Source organism: Phodopus roborovskii, unplaced genomic scaffold (genome assembly GCF_943737965.1).
Source record: "Phodopus roborovskii unplaced genomic scaffold, PHOROB, whole genome shotgun sequence".
Classification (NCBI taxonomy): Eukaryota; Metazoa; Chordata; class Mammalia; order Rodentia; family Cricetidae; genus Phodopus; species Phodopus roborovskii.
Genome location: NW_026126413.1, coordinates 6,039,414 through 6,059,459, shown reverse-complemented (window position 1 = coordinate 6,059,459; position 20,046 = coordinate 6,039,414). Strand labels below are relative to the sequence as shown.

Below are 20,046 nucleotides of genomic sequence, written 5' to 3'. Positions count from 1 at the left end.
ACCACCATACGTAAGTGCCGTAACTGCAGACCTGGATTGGGGAGGCATAGAAAGGCGGAGGACTCCATGGAGGTGAGAACAAATTGTGCTTTTCACATTATTATGAAGATTGCCAGACCAGAATGAAGGTCCTCTGCCAAGGGCAGAGAGGAAAGGTCCTGACCTCCCGGGAAAACGCTGGGGCAGGGACACGGGGAAGTTGTTCTGAGAGTGGAGGACCTTCCTCTTGTCTATAATCAGACAGCTGTGAGGGCTCCAGGAGGCAAAAGTGAATGACACAGGTCAAGACCCACCTGGGGGCTGTGGACTCAATGGTTTTGTTTTTGTTTCTTTACACTAAGGATGACAATGACAGGCTGTACAAAGCCATTTTCATCCCTGTGATGGATGGTGTGCCCCAAGTTCTGCTCTAGTTAAGACACACCCAAGAAAAACAGCAACAGAACTTTAGCTACCACTTAGGGTAAGGCATAAAGACATAATTAATTGCACCTATCAGCTTGGCTAAAGATTTCAATTCCTGTCAGTCAAACTGGTAGTTTCCTTTTGGATTTTAGACTAAAGCTGATTGGGAGATTTTGTTTTCTGAAAGCATCGTCAGACCCGGGGCACGAGTTGCTGCTCAAACCCCTGATGCACATAGTCAAAGACTAGCCCTCCAGAGTGGGACATAGGCCTGCCGAGCCAAGGGGCACTTGCACATCCTCACACCGAGAACTGCCTGGAAGGACAGCAAAGAGGGGCCACCAGGGTCCACAAGTACAGTATCACACATATCCAGCAGGAGGCCATCTTGACCCAGAAGATGGACCAGCTCCCAGTGAAGAAGGTCTCAATGGTGGCATCTTTATAACTGTTGAGAAAAGGACATAGTTGTGAGAGCAGAAGAGAGGGGAAGAGGTTTCCTCTGCTCTAGGAACTTTCTGTTCCCAGAAGCCTTCAACTTCCTTTTTTAGCAATTAATGGAGTCATAACTCATATATATTTAAAATGCATCATTTGGTGACTTCAAACACTTAAGACCTTTCCTCTATCACCACTACAGTGTTCTCAAGACTTGCTAAGTGGAATTAGCCCTTCCTGTGTTGTATGCTTTGTTTCTCGGCACAGAGATGGGACCCAAGGTCTCATACACTGAGCTGATGCTCTGCCTCTGAGCATCCCCAGGCACCTGCCATTCCTTAACTGTAGTGAGCACCCTCAGCATCCAGGAAAGGATGCTGGTCTACCAGGAAGAGTGGTAAGCTGTTGGTTACAAAGGCTATGGGTATGGTAAGAGCTGGACAAGAGTTTAGATGACTCCACACTGAACTTGGGTGTTGGTTATTTGTTTTTGTTCTGTCGCAACTACTGGCCTGTGTAGAAATATTTACTCTGAGCTTGGTTTTAGGGCATTTCAAATGGACCACTCACTGGAACCAGCTGGTCAAGGTCATCATCACATAGAGAGAAGCCAGCAAGAAGACAAAGTGGAAATAGGAGTAGCTGTAGACGGTGCCTTTCTTCTCATCATAGATGACCCGGGGTCCCTTTTTGACATTCTGCTGCTCTTCAGTGTCTGTGGATGACAAAAGGTGCCCAAGGGCAGTGGTGAGCCCACATATGGTTATCCCTGTCCCTGTAACAGCTCTTGTTTGCACATATCAGTCCTAGGTGCTGCTAAGTGGAAGATGCAGTAAATGCTATCTGCACCTCAGTCACCCCAGAAAATTGATTAATTAGTTTAGTTAACAAGTATTTTTATTTTAGTAGGCTGGAATAAAGAAAGCCCGTAAATACATAGAGAGTATCAGAAAGCTTAGCAGGAGGGTAGCCCATGAGCTTTCAAGCCCCTAGGACTTTCCCTTCTATGAAGAAATGGTACCCAGGTGAGGTATAGGGACCTCTTGTCATTTTCATATCATTCCTTTAAACACACGCACACACACCATAAGTTTTCGAACTCTTACTTAATTTATACATGAATCAGAATGCACACTGATTTTCCCTGCCAGCTGCCAACAAAACAAACAAAACCCAGCAACATTTGAGGAAGATGTAAGAAGTACATAAACAGTAAAATAGCTTTGGAACAAGTGTAGTTGGGTACCAACATAGTGTCTGAATTACTAATGCCTACAGAGAGAAACCCTGGTCTGCAAGAAAGATGCACTTACCCTCTCCATCTGGACCAAAGCAAAAACAGCAGCGGGCTACCTGTGAGAGCAAAGGCAACCAAGTCAGACACCTCTTCTCTATGTGCCTAGCACTGCAGGCTGCCCACATGGCAAAGCTGCTATCAGAAGCACATGCTAGTGCCTCAAAAGGTTTGGCTGAGTATCCATCCCAAGACACACGGGACATAGTAACGGGGGATGCCCCCATGGGCATGGGATATCCTAGCTAGGTACCCTAGGGACAAAGCTAACAGGCCATGTAGAACACCCAGGGGCACCATCTATGTTTGGGAGCATGCCCTGGGGTTAGTCTAGCTTATACTGCCCTTTAATTTTATCTAAATTCTGCCTAATTCTGTCTCCAACCTCACCACCCCCCTTCTACATGTGCTGACCCCTAATAAATTATCCAGCTGAGCCATTCTGCCATGGCTCCTACTTCTGGATGACTGAAACATGCAACAAACAAGATGAGGACCTTACTTGCCATGCAGCACTTTCTAGTGATTCATTCTGCAAGCTACTCAATTCTTCTCCTACCTTGGGGCCGGGACTAGGATCATGCTCACAACTGAAGACACTGAAATCAGGCAGGTTCAATAGGCAGCCAGCAAACTAGCTTCGTGACAGAGCTTGGAACACATGCAGAATGAAGACCTTGGGATCGATGACTCACAACAATAAGTGGCATGTGGTATTCAGGGGGCTGAAGAGTGTGGAATGTGAAAGGGAGAAACCTGAAGTGCCTCTTAAAGCCAGGTGCTGAGCAGGGATGGTGCTACGCTCCTGTCTTAACACTCAGGAGGCACAAGAATCCCAAGTTCAAGGTTGGCCTGAGCAACACACTGAACTGAAGGCTAGCCTGAGCAACACAGTGGAGTCAAACCAGCTTGGGCTACACAGCAAGATCCAGGCCAGCCTGGGTTATGTAGTGAGGCTCTGATAAAAGCAAAATAACAAATCAGACTGCTGAGCTGACTGTGGATACAGACGGCTGGGATACTAGTTTCATTAGTACAGTTTGAACTTTATATCTTTGTTCTTATTTGTTCAAAGCAATAAACTCAAAAAAAAAAAAGAAATGAAAGTATCTAAGTTTTATTACATAATTGCAGAAAGATTGATAAACAGGGTAAGCAGCACAACACATACCAAGACTATCTGGGAAGCATTAGCCCTCGTTATCTCTAGGGGAAAACAGTTGAGCTACAAAACCCAGAGCCAGAGCTGAGGCCATGGGAACATCAGCTTTTCACCTCACAAATCTCACTCAAGTCAAGCCCTTGTTTCCCTTTGGCTCCACAAGATTTGGACCACGTGAGGCCACCTACAATTCACTAACAGCAGTGGGCCCACTTTATTCATGCTGAGGCCTTGTTTCTTTTGAAGCTTAAGTTACTACAGAAAAATACTAGCTTGGTTTTCAAAGGTGTATCTCAGGCAACTCTATGTGGGAGCATCAACCCACTTGCTCAGAGGCAAACACTGGGCAGCTTCTCTTCAAAGGAAAAGAACAACATCCTCTCTTAAATCTAACCTGGGGACTGGCCACTGTTTGAGCCTGAACTCTGTACACAATGGGGGACTTTGAAACCATAATAGCCAACCCTCAGCAGGTGTCCACCCAGGCAGCCTTGAGAACAAAGGGACAAAGGCTGCTTCTGGAGGCCATTCTGCTCTGCAACAGACAGCAGCAACCTATTCAAACCAGCACAATTTTCTCCTTTAAGTGACAGAAAGAGATGGTGAATGATGCTGGCAGAGTAATGAGTCTTCATAATGGCTCACTATCTCTAGGTCAGGTGCTGGAAGGGGCATCCTAGACAGCCAGCTACAGAGCAAAGTGCCCATGGCTGTAAAGACAGTGGGGCTTGTCCATCCAGTAAATGCTATTCCAAAGGAGCCAGTGGCCAGATGCCAGGCAAAGCTAGCAGCAGGGATCAGGGACAGCAGCTGTACCCCGGGGCCACATCCTGTTAAATGGAAATCATTTTCCCTCTATAAAATGCAAGAACAGCCTCTCACTGGGTTTCCGCGAGGACTAAATGGCACACAGAAAGCTCAGTACCCAGCACTGGCAAATGCTAAATGACTTAGCCATCACTGAAGACCTAGGTTCTTCCCAGCCTGGAGTCAGGATTGAATCTTGTCTTAACTACCCTGTATGTTTGAGTTTTCTGACTACGGTTTAGGCTTTGTCAAGAGCTCCAGATAAAAAACTCCCTTACAGGAAAGAAAATGACTTGTTGGCTGATAGGCAGCTGCAGACTCCCTCCTCCCATTGCCATGCCGTGAATAGCCTCATGGATGTGTTTACAGTTCTGAATTCTTTACTGGAGGGTACAAGTGTGATGGAGCTGATGGATAATTACAGAGTCAGTGCACCCACCATGCTCAGCACACACACACACACACACACACACACACACACACACCTGCCTGCCTTCCTACGGAACAGGATTACATAACTCCATCGCTATGCTCTATACGGAGACTACAGATGGGTGTCAAACAGGTGAATGGTTTAAAACAAAAAGGACATCTGCATTCTATTACAACCAAAGAGAGTAAACAAGGACTAGCTCAGACTGGAGGTGGGCCTCTTTCTCGGATAGAAAACAGAACCATGGATGCCCACCCCCAAAGGTATCAGCATAGTGCAAAGGAAGAATTAGTTTTCTTACTGGATATAGAAGCCATACTTAGGACAGGTTCCATGCCCTGCAGTAGATGGCCACACAAAACAAACTCAACTGTATTTTTGGAGATGTTCTGTTTCATGATGCTTTGCTTGGACATTTTCTACTTTACTTGTCTTTTGTTTCACTGTTACAGATTCTGATTTTGTGTTTGTATGGGTTTTGTATGTGTGTACGCATGTGTATACGCATGAGCGAGCGCGCGCGCGCTTGTGTGTGTGTGTGTGTGTGTGTGTGTGTGTCTGAGAACATGATTTAGTGTTTCTTGTGCTTTTTCTTGTTTTCCCTGGTTGCCTTGTTTTGTTTTGAAGTTGGACTGTTGTTTTCTAAAGAGAGAGTGAAAGAAGAATGGTGTTGGATGGATGGGGCTGGGGCCTGAGAAGAGACAAGGGAGGAGAAACCACGGTCAGAATATATGAAATTTTTTATTTTTTGTCTGTTTGATTTTTTTGTTTTGTTTTTCAAGAGAGGGTTTCTCTGTGTAGCCCTGGCTGTCCTGGAACTCGATTTGTAAACCATGCTGAACTTGAACTCAGAGATTCACCTGCCTCTGCCTCCTGAGTGCTAGAATTAAAGATAAATACCACCAGTATCTGGAGGAGGAGGAGGAAGAAGACAGCTGCACATAAAGGCTATCCTGAGAAATGGGTCCTGAGCTGACACAGGGGAAGAAAAGGAAAGAAACTTACTTCCAGTTCAGGAGCTCCATAACGCCTCTGCAGAGCATCCAAACTCGACCTTGTTGTTGAAGTCAAACTAGGAAAAAACAAAGTCCAAGAACACAGTGAGAAGTTGTCATCTGGAATGAAGGGAAAGCTGCCTGGCTGCGCACCCACGGCTCTGGCACCTGCATGAAAGTGCATTTCCCTCCTCATCTCCATCTGCACAGAGGTATTTAGGGAGAGGAAGGGTGTGTCTGTGCTGAACAAGAGCACACATCTTCCTCCCTTGCTCTTACTTTCTAAGTGACAATGTCTTACACTACTTACAGTGTTATCAGACGCACCATCTAGAGACATTTAAACACATATGGAGGATATGTGCAGATCTTATGTAAAAATAATTCCCATACCACTTTATAGGTAAGAAACTTGATTTGGTATCTGGGGTGGGAGGACTCCTGAAAACAACTCCACACCAGACACTGAGGGATGAACACAAGCTACTGTGATATTTCATTTGCAACCCAAGTTTGTTGGCTGATTCTACAGCAATCTTTTTACATACACTATATTAGATTATTTTATCCAGACACAAGTTTGCTGGTTATCTCTGGTCTTCTCCTTGGCATTCAACATGGGTTCTTGCTGCTCCTCCTACAAATGACAACCACTTTCTAATTTCGCTTTTTAACTGTCTGTGAGTCTCACTTAGAGATCAAAAAGATATGAGAGAAAAGCAAAGGGCACCGGAGTGACTTTCCCTTTGAAATTTGTTAGAGAAGTTGGTCTGCTTTTGTTTTTTGCTTGTTTTTCCTTTACATCCAGGAGATGTAGCTCAGCTAGCAGAGTGCTTGCACAGCATGCCTGGAGCTGTGTTCAGTTACACAGACCTGGAACACCCCAGACTTGAGGAGAGCAACTTCAAGATCAGACATTCAAGGTCATCACTGACTACAGTGAATGTGAGACCAGACTGGCCTACAGTAGATCCTATCCCAAAACTTTTTCCTGCATTCCCTTTACATAGAGAGGTAAAATTACATGTAAAATTGGACAAAGGTAAGACTATTTTTCCCTTATACAAAAACATGGAAACACTATAAACAAACAAACTCAACATTTACCCAAACTTTATGCTCTTATTTCAATAATTCCTAAGGGCCATGAGTCTGCATGTGGCAAACCCTGTTTTGAGAGCTAGGGGCCCATCAGTAAATATGCAGCTACTCTGCCTCACACAGGACCAAGCTTACAAGGATGCAGAGGGTGACTATTGGGGCTCAAGAAGCTAGGCTCCTAGTGGACAGGAAGGGATTAAGATTCTTGTCACCAAAACAACAGGGTCTTGTCTGTTTGCTCAGACAATGAACTGCAGAGAAGCAATAGTCTCCCTTGCTAGCAAAGAGGTCCTCTGGGATCCATACCCTAGTCCTCCACTCCTCCATTCCACTTCCTGACTCAGGAAGACAAAAGCTTCCCGGTGGCCATGCTCCCAAGGAACTTAGCCATCTGTTCATGCACTTCGGACTTTTGCATGCCAAGTATGCTTTCATACAGCAGGAAGCTTCACAGGAAAACCCAAACTTTAATTTTAGTGTCACAACAGTAACTGGGGTTTCAACTGGAAACGGAAGACCAGTCTTTAGGAACACTGGAATAAACACTCCATTTCATACGTTCTTTGAATAGAAGTTTAAGAAAGACACAACTTTTGATTCAAGCTCTTTGCCACCCCATCCCCACCCTCAGATAGCACTAAACCAGGGAAGGGCTTTGCTTTTCTGTCTAAAACTATTTACACCCAGTTCATCCTTAGGGACTGTTTCTTCCTATATGTAGTATAAGACCTTTTCCCATAAAACTCTTGAAAACTGCATGTGAGCTATAAAGTAGTCCTTGGTTATTTTCATATTAGTTATGCTTAAAAGGAAAAAAAAACTGTTTAGTACTTAAGCCATTTAGGAAAATAACCACTGATTATAAAAGTGGGAAAGCTAAGAATCTATATTAAATACTAAGCAGCTTCCTGATTCAAAATAGGATGTTCTCAGCAATAGAACATGCCCTGTGGAAGAATGTTGGTATGGTGCTTCCTAATAATCTAATTATGCAGGTCACCCAGCGCTCAGGACCCCACCTTAGCAATACCACTCCAAGCCATCTCTGGGGTGGTCTTTGTCACATAATTGAAAGCAGCTACAATAAAATTGTACCAAAAGAGGGTGCAATTGCTTTGACCAACATGACCATGTTTTTCTAGAAAGGGCTGTGAAGCATTTGGAAGTTTGGGCTTGAAAGGCCATTAGGTCTCAAAGCTTAAGATTAATGTAAGGGGCCTAACCCATGGTGGATGGTGCCACCCTGGGCAGGTGGATCTGCGTAGTACAAGAAAGCAGGTTGAGCAAGCCATGAAGAGCAAGCCAGTAAGCAGCATTTTTCCTACCTCCAAGATCTTTCCTTGAGTTCCTGCCATGACTGCCCTTTACGATGGATTACAAGCTGTAAGGTAAAACAAACCCTTTCTCCATGCATTTGGTCACTGTATTAAGTTATGGTTTCCATTGCTGTGAGAAAACACCATAGCCAAAAGCAACTTTGGGAGGAAAGGGTTTATTTCAGCTTACAGTTCCTCATGATAGTACACTCAAGCAGGATAGGAGCCTGGAGGGCAGAGCATATGCAGAGGTCATGGAGCGTGTTACATACTGCCTTCTTGTTCTATCTGCTCTGTTTGCCTGCCCAGAGGTGGTACTGTCCACATCCTGTACCACAGGCTTGCCCCAGGCCAATCTTGTGGGGACATTTTCTCAGCCGAGGTTCCCTTATCCCAAATGACTTATCTCTGTCTAGCCAGCACAGCCATATTATCTATTAACAGTAATAGAAAGCAAACCAAAAAACTCTGAAATCATAAGCCAAAATAAATCTTTCCTTCCTTAAGATTTTTTTTTTTTTTTTGGGTCAGGTGTTTTGTCATAGTGATAATAAAAACAGTAATCACATAGCTATCAATCTCTCCACATGCTCGAGCAAAGGGTGCTCAAGCCAATGACGCCCAAAGTTGAGGTAAAGAGCTGCACGAACAGACTCCATTCTTTACAAGTACAAAGGACTCCAGGATCCTCCCCAGCCTGAGAACTCCAGGTGGAAATAGCAAAACAGCATTCCCAATCCCAAGAACAAGAAGGCGTTAAGGACTTTATGTCCTGTGGAATCTGGACTTTGTCACACGTTTCAGGAGAGGATGGAAAGCCTGGACTAATGGTGCAAACTCTTAGGGAACCCTGGCAACTGGGCCAAGGTGAGGGCCATCATGGGGCCCTGGCTGGGATGCTTCTCCACAGAGGTAACCCCTGGCACCAGGCGGGGCTCTAGAGAAGGTGGCCCAGGAAGCAAGGTTTGGACAAGACAACACAGAGTGAATTCTCAGGAAGTGCCTTGGCAGTAGGCAGGGCAGACACAGCACTAAGAAGCATTTGGGAGTGAGACAAGGATCCCCCAGAGAACTGTGAGGAGGTAAGTGGGCCATGCTTTCTATATTACAAAGTGTAACCCCAGACAATCCTGGGCCTAACACTGAACACCTCTTTAATTTCTTAGTTCTTCTCCTTTAATCTGCACACTACCTAGTGTTCTACACTGTACAATTTCCACCAAGAATGTAACTATTCCTATAATCATGTTCAAATAACAGCTTCAGCCCAGACAGTGTGGCCTCCTTTGAGAACATTCCCCAACCTCCCTCCCATGCTTCTGGAAAGAGCTGATAACCCCCAATGGTACTGGTACCTCCTTTAGGGGCATGTCCTTTCTTCAAGGCCCTGTGAAGTCTCTAAATTCAGCCCCTGTGAGCTTAAAGCCAGTATATTTGTTTATAACATTCTCCAAGCTTGGCTCCTCTTGGTGCTACAGTGGGTAATTACTGCCAGCATCCACTCTCCAGACCCTACAGGAAACTTAGCCAACTCCTGGGAGTGTGTTCACACATGTGTGACAGAAGCATCCATGGACAGCCTCTACACTCTGTGCACTGCGGTCTTGTGTCTTCATTCCAGGCCACTATGGTTCTGCAGTTTAATTACCATCATTCAGTAACAACGTTTGCTGTTGGCATTCAGACAGCCTAAGCAGCAGCTGCCAGCTTTGAAAATTGACAACTTTGGGGAACATCAAATTACCCTTTGCCAACCTCCATCATGATGCCTAAATTGTCTGAGATGGTCTCTCAAAAATGATCTTTTAGCCGGGTGGTGGTGGTGCATGCCTTTAATTCCAATACTCGGAGGGCAGAGGCAGGTAGATCTCTGAGTTTGAGGCCAATCTAGTCTACAGAGTGAGTTCCAGGACAGCTAGAGCTGTTACACAGAGAAACCCTGTCTGGGGGGCGGGGGTGATCTTTCTGGTTTTTCTGGCTTTTGTTGTTGCTGTTAAAGTGCTAGGGATTAAATCTAGGGTTTTATATATATGGAATGGCAGGCAAATTCACTTCCACAGCCCCAAATTAAAAGTGATGGGGGGGGGGATTTAAACCCAGATCCTCACAAAGGCTGAGAGTTAAGAATTGCTGTGCTAAGATGTGGGGATGTGACACACTTGTGGGAAATGGCCTGTGTGTGCGCGTGCATGAGTATGTTTGTGCACACACAATTATACCTGGCTCTACCATTGAGCCATACTCCCAGTCCTAAAAGAGACTTAAGAAAAAAAAAAAAAAAAAAAAAAAGGTTTTGCTAAATTACTTAGTCGAATCTCAACTTTGTAATCCTCCTGCCTCACCTTCCCTTATTAGCTGGGATCACAGGCACACACCAATGTATCTAGCTTTAAAAGTACGTCTTTACAACTCTGAGAAGTGGGGAAAATGTGAGTGGGTGGAAATTCTGTACTGAGAGATGCCCCACAACTGTCAATCCATGCAGCATACGCAGTAGGACTCTGATCTTTTCTTTGAATGGCCGAAGCAAACCTAAACCTCTGGGCTAGCCAAGGAACAACCACTCCCCCACCCCAGCTTTACTGGACACTGACGGACCTTCTAAAAGCCAGTATTTTATTCTGTTAAATACCCTTACAATTTCTTCTGATAACATTAAAGCAGACAAATAAACACAAACCCAAAACACCAAAACAAAAACCTGAAATGAAGGAAAATACGTATCTCCACTGCCATTCCTACCACAGGTTTGGTCTGACTCTTCCTGGGTTTCTAGTTTGTTTTGTTTTTTTAAGTATTTATTTTATGAGTATGAGCATTTTACATTCAATTATGTCTGTGTACCACATGTATGCCCGGTGGCCAGAGCTAAAAGAGAATCTGAACTGGAACCAGGGTTATATATGATTGTGAGCTGCCATGTGGGTGCTAGGAACTGAACCTAGATCCTCTGCAAATGGTTAAGTGCTCTTAACCACTGAGCCAACTCTCCAAAGCCTCCTCCTGCGAAGTTTTATAAATATAACTGTATTTGATTTCTTTCTTTTAAAGAGAATGAGCTATAAGCAGTTTAGTAACCTACTTCTCTCTTGACTGACCAATATTCTTGCGATTTTTTAAATTTTATTTTGTGTCTGAATGTTTCACTTGTGATGGGAGATGCCATTATGTATATATGCTTTTCATACTAGTTAATGAATAAAGCACTGTTGGCCAATAGGAAAGGAAGATAGGAGGGACTAGGAGACAAGGAAGAAAGAGGAAGTAGGAAGGAGGAGCCAAGATGGAGAGTCTGGAGAGAACAGTACGCGGCAGCCAGCTCCCGGTAAGAAGACCACGTGGAAATACATAGATTAACACAAATGGGTTAATACTTAAGATAGAGCTAGCCAATAAAAAAGCAGTAACTGGCAACAGTATAATATCTAATACAGAGTCTCTGTACATTATTTGGGGCTGGCGGCATGGCGGCAGGACAAGACCAGGCGGCGGGCGGAAAAACCGTACTCCTTACACACTTGCACATACGTCTGATTAGCATGTGTGCGCAATGTGCTAGTGTCCAGATGAGGAAGTCAGATCCCCTGGAGCTGGAGTTACCTCGGCTGTTAGTGGCCAAGTTTTTGAATCTAAGAGCACTGGAAGAGCATCAGTGCTTGGAGCTGCTGACCATCACTCCAGCCTCACTCACAGCATTCTTAAGTGCTGATCTGCTTTCTGCTGCTGTGGGAAACACCATAACATAAAGCAACTCAGGGAAGAAAGGACCCACTTCATCTTACACTTCCACATCACAGCCCATCGCTGAGGGAAGTCAGGGCAGGAACTCAAGCAGAGGCCATGGAGGAATGTGGCTAACTGACTTGTGACTCATGGTTTGCTCCCCCTGCTTTCTAACAAACCACCTGCACAGGGGTGGCACCACCTCCAGTGGGCTGGGCCCTCCCACATCAATCATTAATCAAGAAAATACACCCCAGGCTTTCCCACAGGCCAACCTGATGGGGTCTCCGTTTCTCAATCAAAGTTCTTTTCCCCAGATTACTCTGGGCAGCATACAGCCAACAGAAAAAGTGGTTGCATTAGGTATGGGCTCACTGGAAATGACCAAAGACTTGAATCCCCCTCATTGTTTAATTTTATGTCTGTCTGTCTTTGTGCGCATGTAGAGGCCAACTCATACTGGGCATCTTCCTCAATGTGTTCCTACCTTACTCTTTGAGACAGGGTCCCTCACTGAACCTGGAGCTCACTGACTGACTACACTGGCTGGCTAGCAGGTTGGGATCTGTCTGCCCACAGCCACAGCACTAGGGTTAGCAATGTGGGTTAGAAAGCTAGGCTTTTCACATGGGCACTGGAGATGTGAATCTGAACTCAGGTCCTTATGCTCGCACAGCCATCCCTTTACTGACTGACATCTCTCCAGCCTCAACCCTCTCTGTTTCAGTATAGCAGGTACTAGGTAGACCTTATGGAATTAAATGCCAGAAATGTCCCTTCTGACATAAGGGACAGACTGTGAGGTAGCACAGGCAGACTGAGGGTCCATGCTGGCTAGAGAACCACCAGTTTAACCAGATGGCACACAACCAAGCACTTCCTGGCTGGCTCACAGTCCTGAGCAAACACCCTCGTAGCGTGCAGGCCCTTGCTGGCCCCTTCCTCTCAGTAGGATTTATTAGAGAATGTGTGTCAATGTACTCAGACATTTTCTTTACACAGGCTGTCACTACCAGGGTTGTTTAGTTTCAGCAAGAAGAATTATAATGTGCCCACGACAAACTGATTCCTTACACACAGAAACAAAACATAAAACATGCTCAAGTAAAACTCACTCTGAAAAGGCTCCTGTTGAAGCTTTATTATCAGTGAAGAATAAGTAACCAGCCATTTCTATCCTTGACTTTTCTCTCCAGCACCCTCTGAAGAACTTTTAAAGTGGAGGCTGCATGGCACAGGTACGTGAGACACCCAGCCTACGTTACATGTATCCCATAGACCCTTGTGAGATGCTGCTTGGTCTACTTCAGAGCATGGTGGATCCTAGCACAGGAGAGGACACTTCCTGTCTGGACCACACATAGAACAACCAGGCTTTCTTTCCAGAGATAACAAAACAAACACTATTTGCCTTAGAGTTTTGCCAGAACATTTTGGCATATACTGTCTTTGGCTTCCTCACTATGTGTTCCCTTACTCTTCAAGGATGCCACAGCAACTAATCTTCAATCATCCTTTAAACAATGCAAGCTTCTATTTAATTTGCCCCATATAATGGAGCAATGAGTACACAGATTTCACGTAGGAGGCCACATAGCAACAAGGCTCTGTCGCTTCTGGCATTTTTCTGCTATGGACAGGGGCTGAACCAACACTTTCCCTGTACTGTTAAAGCCTGTAAATAGAGCGTCCGTAACTCTGTGGACTTACCATGAATAGGAGATGCACACGATCAAGAGAAAGATGCCCAGACAGGTCACCATGTTTTCATCTCTATGCAGGCCTTGACTGAAGTCAGGTGCACATATGGTAACATTCTTCCCGTGTTCATCTTGAGCTTGTAAACACACAGCAAACACAGACATGTTAGAAAGGCATACTGCTTTCATCAGAGAAGATTCAGATAGCTCTGACATGATTCCTCCCAATACTGAAGTCTTCGCCCTACTATCTGATTCTGCACAACTGACCCAGTTCAGAGCACTGCTCTCCCACATTGACAGCCTGCGCCCTCTGCGTTCCAGCTATGTGTTCAGGGATGTGATGACTCGGGAGTTAGTCACTCTTGCTCTTTTCTTAACTGGATCCACAAGCCTCTGAAGAGTGGGGTAGAGCAAGGCTCCCTGGTATGAACAGTCCACTTAAGAGTCAGCGGAATGGTGGCCTGAAACTGGGGCTCCAAAGCCAGAGAAGACAGGTTACTACAGATGACATAAGGGGCACAGCCTTTTTCAGCCTGTGACCTGGAAACCTCCTGAGGTCGTCTAAAGAAATAAATCAATAGGCTAGACATAAATGTTTCTATAATATCTCAGTAGCAATTTTTATAAACATCGTGTTTCAATTATGAATATCTAGCTAGATCTGATTGTCAACTTGACCCCAAAACAGGGAAGTGGAAATCATTCTACAAACAGTCTATTTGACATTAAGCCGGAATTGTCAGTGGAGATCACCTCAAAAGAATAAATATGTCAGCTGTGGTTTAAAAACCCTTTATTTTGGAGGCCAGTGCAGTGGGAGAAATGGTTTTTGTGAGATGTGAATAAAATTTAACATTTATATTTAGGTAGTACTACTTAAAAGTAAAAGTTTTTTTATTGTTTTGGGGAAATATTTGCTATTTAAAACAAGCACTGTGAACAAAACTCCATTAAGTTAAAACCAGAGATCAATATGTAAGCAACTGTAAATGAAAGTTTTAAGGGTAAACTATGTCAGGATTAAGCTTTTGTGTGTAACTAAACTCAGGGTAAGCTATAATTACTGGCAGACCTCCACTGACCTGAGCCGAACATGGTGGCATGTGCCTATAACTCTAGCAGTTGGGAGGCCGAGGCAGAAGAACAGCAAGTTCGAGGCCAGCCTGGGCTACATATTGAATTCCAGGCCAACTTGACTTTATAGTAAGACCTTCTCTGACAACAAATAAACCTGTAAGAAGTACCTATATCTAAATAAACATTACATTTGCTTTCTAAATTTAGCAACTTCTATTTTCTATTCTATTAAGATTACATTTACTTGATTTATAGAAGATCAAATATACCTGAATAGTCACACATCCCTGTATCTGTATGTATATACATATTTGTATATGCATTCTTATATATCATAAAAATGATAAGCATAAAATATGCTCTAGAAAATCAATATGAAAATTTGGCCACCTGTTCATAAGGCTTGGGGCCTCATAATATGTTAGAATACACTACTTATGTAGATTAAGTTTTACTTTTGGCACATGTCTTCAGTCCCAGCACTTGGGAGGCAGACAGATAGATTTCTGTGGTTTTGAGTTCAGCCTGGTCTACACAGAGAGTTCTAGGTCTGCCATGATCATGTAACCCCATCTTAACAAGCGTTCAAAGTAACCACTTTACCAGTTTTACACCAGTAACAGGTAGCATCCCCACAGAACTTGCTAAGCGCCAGCCTCTGTCTGACTGACTAATGCACACATCATCTGCATTTTCACTGAGTTATTAAAACCACACATAGAACAAAGCTCAGTCTGGCTCCAATGACCATGCTCCTTTCTCTGTGTTCTGTTGTCTCTGTAAATGAATATCGTCTAGGGCAGACTTTGAGACTGCCTGCGAGCCAGTGACAGATCTGGGTACAAACTGTGTTTTTTGCTTCCCTTCCCTTCACATTTTTTCCACTCTCTCTTACTGTCAGCTATAGGAAAAATTAATAATTAATAATTAAAATTAAATTAATAATTAATAATTAATAATTGAAACAAAATGAAGCAAAAACAAAACAGAACAACAACAAAAAGAATAAAATAAAGTGGTTCTTGACAAAGCAGAACAACAGAATGCAGAGGAGGCCTAAACATGTAAAAGCTGACCTGCCGATCTCTGTTCAAGTCTATTCTGTGCAATGGGAAGACTCAAAAGATGCTGGGGGCTGGAGGGCTCAGTGGTTGCTGGCCCTTGTGACTCTTGTACCCATGTCATGTGGCTCACAGTGGCCTGTAATTTAGCTTCAGGGGATCATATGCCCCCTTCAGGACTCCTGGAGTACCTGCACTCACACATGCACATGCAAATACACACACAATTAAAAAATAACAAAAAAATTTTTTTAAAAGAGAAATTTTTGTTTTTCAGTTAAAGACTTTATATTTCACGAAGAAGTCAGATCGTCTTGCTTCTTTGATTGAATCTTTGACAGCTCAGGGTCTGGGGAAATGAAGACACATGCATCATCAGCACATATCCCCAACAAGGCTCCTTACCTATTTTTTCAGGCTTGCTGGTCAGTGCTGAGAAAGTGAGGTATGTGACATAGCAGCTTATCAGCCCCGACTGCAACAGCCCAGAGTGTGGTTGTCCTGGGAACAAGAGACAGGACAAAGACAGGCTTGATGTCCCAGCAGCAAGACTCTGGACCTTAAACGGAATCCCCTCCCCATGATGAAGCTCCTTAATCTTGTGTACCCACCTTTTCCACAGAAAAGAAGAATCTAATGAAGTGTTTGTCTCAGAAACACATTAAAATTGGGTATGACTACTCTCACACTCAATTTTAAAGACACCAAAGTCTGTCCAACTTCTCCATAAACAATGCTTCAAAACCTATAACTACACAACACAATGTCCAGACACCTGAGGGTTTTTAATTGTGTGTGTGTATATGTATGTATATGTATGTATGTATATACGTACACACACATATGTACGTATATATATACATACATACATATATGGATACATGTATGGATACAAGGATGTATACATAGAGGTACAAAACTACCACAGCATGTGTGGAGGTCAGAGAACAACTCTCAGGAGTCAGTCCTCTCCTACATTGTGGGTCCCAGGGATTAAATTCAGGTTCTCAGGCTTAGCAGGAAGTGCCTTCACCTGCTGAACCATCTCCCAGGCCTCTCCCCCTGAAGTGTATAACATTAGTTCATAAATCACAAGATGAGAAGAAAATCAGCATCACTGTGTAGCTTAGTGAGATACACAGATAACTTTTACAGAACATGTGCAGATGTACAAGGCCATTAGATAATCCATGAAGCAGGCACTTAGCTGTCAGACGGACAGAAGAAAACAACAACAAAACACTCTTGGCCACACTAAGTACAAGACCTAGTCCAGGCTATAAAGACAAGCTATTGAACATGGCATTCTCTGGGGGAGGGACTTTTAAAGTTATAATATTTGAGTAACAACTTAGTATTGGGTCATTTAGAGTAACTACAGAATCTAGTGGCATGGGCCCTCTCTTTGCTAAAATTTTCAACCACATGTTCATATGAAAGAATTCAGGCTTCCTTCTGGTTAAAAATCTTCTTTTCAATTATAATTATCAACAGAAGTATTGTAACAGGTTTACACAATGTTGCCCTTTGGAATAAAACATCCTTAGAACTAATGGCAATAAGTAAAATGTTATACTTGTTTCATAAGGTAGGATTGAATGCAAAGGAGACTTTAGTCAGCTTATCAATAGTTTGTTTTAGGAAATTCTTTACTGTTCAGTTGCAGGGACTGGGAGAATAATCATTTGCCTCAATTTCTGTAATGCAGTTGAAAACTTAGAATAGATACTACTTAGAATAGAATTGCTACTCCTTAGCTGCTTCCTTTTTCCTTGAGGGGATGAGTCAGTCTCACATTGCCTGGGCTGGCCTCAGACACCTCTGTGCGGTCAAGGCTAACTTTAAATTTCTGATTTTTCTCGCTTCCATCTCCTAGGTACTGTGATTACAGGCATGTGCAAACATGCCTGGCTTCTCAAACCCACTATTTTGGAAAGGGTTCAAAGGGGTTATACATTTATTATCCACATATCATTTTGCTATCCAGAAATCCGAATGGCATGTGTAAATGAATCACCTACAGTGTAAGATTCCTCCAAGAAACACCAGACTGGGTACACCTCTCTAACTCTGAAAGCAGCATGGTTTCCACACACAAACTTATGAGGTCAGAGGTAGTTTATTGATGACAAGCCACACTCAACTCTCACTTCTTCTTCTTCCGTGGCTCTAAAACAGCCTGAGCAAGGCCAAGCTCACACAGCTCTCCTGACTTCACTGAAATAGAATCTGGTCATGACTGGAAGCAATCTGGAGATTTCCTATTTCCTGACTCACGAGCCAGGTTGTCCTCGGTTGCTAGTCACCTGCCTAAGACAATCCCAGGAGGAGCCTTTCCAGACCTTGTCATTCAAATTTCACCAGGACACAACAAGCCACATTTATGAATCTCTTGCTTAACAGAGGCTAAGCACATTCCCATGTAAAGGCCCCCACAAGCACTGTCTATCTTCCTGTGTATTGGCTTAAGTTAAGATCTTTCTGGACACAAAGCAAACCTGCCTATCAGCTCCAAATAAGCACGGAATATGAACAGAGACATGAGCCCCATCCACAGGAAGTTAAAGAATGACTTGGGCTTTCAAATAGCCACTGTGTGTGTGTTCAAAAATCACAAAGGGAAAATATACAGAAAAAGGGAAAAGCCATGCTTACGGCTCTGGACACAGGGTGAGATGGCTGCCAGAGAGATTAGCAGGCACAGGCCACCATGCACTCCCAGGAGGATCTTGTTGTCGGTGCAGTCATCCTTCTGTGTGTAAAATACTGCCATCAAAATCAAGCCTCCCACAGCAACAGAGTACATGATGAGCGTCGCCAGGGACAGGAAGGCGTACCACAGCTTGTTAGTGGTAGTGCCTGCATTCCTGTTTCTCCGGGAAGGAGGTAGGGAAGAAAGAGAAAAGAGAACAAGTCAGTGAAGGCCTCCAATCTCTGGAGCTTTCCAGTCCTCAGATGTTGGCTGACAGGGGCAGGCCCCATCGGGAACACTGGCACCATGATTAGAAGACACCTTGAACAACAATGACACTTGACCTCAGCTAGAAATTCTCACAGTTATGCAGACTGCTGACTTAGGCTTAGAACCATCTCCAAATATGAGTTTCTTCCCCTGCCCCAAGTGTGTTTATCTCCTGAAATGAACATCTACCAGCTTCACTCTAGGGTCCGCCACACTGAATGCTAACAGCGCTGGGGAAGGTAGTGGCGGCTTTGAGGCATGAAGCAAAAATGGTAATTCAGTGGGGTTGGCGTGGCACTTCTCTGTGAGTACAGACCCTGGCGTTGTCATGATCTCTCTTTCCAAGTGCTGCCAGTAGCTCCTCTGGAGCCACCAAACAGCTCCACTCACAGAAGCCTGGCCATCCCGTTCTTTTCCCTCTGTACTGAAAGGGGCCTGCATCAGGACCACCTCTCCAAAATACTATGAGGAAACAGTAAGGGAGAAATACTACAGTAAATAACATCAGGGAAAGGGGTTAGAGAGATGCTTGGTGGTTAAGAGCACTTTCTGCTCTTGCAGATGATGTGAGTTCAATTTCCAGCACCCATATCAGGCAACTCACAACTACCTGCAACTCCAGCTCTGGGGAACCTGAAGCCTCTGGAGGTGCCTGCACTCACATGCACATACTCCATACAGATGTGCTCACATGTGCATAATTTAATAAGTCTTTAAAGGCAGGGAAAGAAAAGCTGTAGTGGGGCTGGGAAGAAAGTTCAGTCAAGAAAGTGCTTGCCTTACAAGCATGAGAGCCTGAGTTCCAGATTTTAAAAAGCTGGGCATAGTGACATGTACTTCTAACACCAGCACTGGGGAGGTGGAAACAGTTAGATCCCTGGTATTCCCTGGCCATACTTGGAGTGTTCCAGATCAAAAGGTGGACAGCATCTGAAGAATGACAGCTCAGCTCATGTTGTCCTCTGGCTTCCACATACATTCACAAATGTGTTAACCCCTATAAACGTGAATATGCACACAACAGAATGGGAGAGAGGAGAGGGGAAGGAAGGGAAAGGAAAGCAAGGGGAGGCAGGGAAGGCCTACTGGGATATACCCTAAAGAAACTAAGAGAAGAGTCTACTTTGCAGTTCCTATAGACATTTATACAGGTATGAGTAAGATTTGTGGAGATACAATTCTGTAGAGGTTGTTGAGAACAATGAGGTGTTATATATGCTAAGCAAAGAGGAAAAAGCCTAGGAAGACTAGCTGCTGCCTGTCATCTGCCCATGATTCAGCTGCTCTTGGTGCCAGCAACTGTGCTCCCACAACCTCGCTCCCCCATTTCTTCAGAGAAAGCAGCTTGCCTAATGTTTCCACAGAGCTGGGAAGTACTAAAGCAACACAGCTAAAAAAAAAAAAAAAAATGTTTTCACAAAGGGAAGGTCACTGTCCTCGACACACACAGAGTAAAGAGGAAGTTAGGCTAAGATGATAATGACCATTATATTCCTGACACTTTGCCGGGCACTCTGATGACCCCAGAATTACCCCCCCATGAAAGGCACAAAGAAAATGAGAGACACT

At 44.1% G+C, this 20,046-nt stretch overlaps 1 protein-coding gene across 1 annotated transcript in view; it reads right to left on the bottom strand.

Annotated features, from left to right (window-relative positions):
• Positions 1-464: 464 nt before the first annotated feature.
• Positions 465-20,046, bottom strand: part of Serinc5 (serine incorporator 5) — a 78,663-nt gene continuing 59,081 nt past the window's right edge. The window contains exons 6-12 of the mRNA XM_051182969.1: positions 18,171-18,382; positions 15,921-16,016; positions 13,385-13,511; positions 5,545-5,611; positions 2,157-2,196; positions 1,414-1,558; positions 465-853 (exon numbers count right to left, since the gene is read on the bottom strand). Coding sequence (XP_051038926.1) covers positions 706-853; positions 1,414-1,558; positions 2,157-2,196; positions 5,545-5,611; positions 13,385-13,511; positions 15,921-16,016; positions 18,171-18,382 — 835 coding nt within the window. The 3' untranslated portion in view covers positions 465-705. The remainder of the gene's footprint in view (positions 854-1,413; positions 1,559-2,156; positions 2,197-5,544; positions 5,612-13,384; positions 13,512-15,920; positions 16,017-18,170; positions 18,383-20,046) is intronic.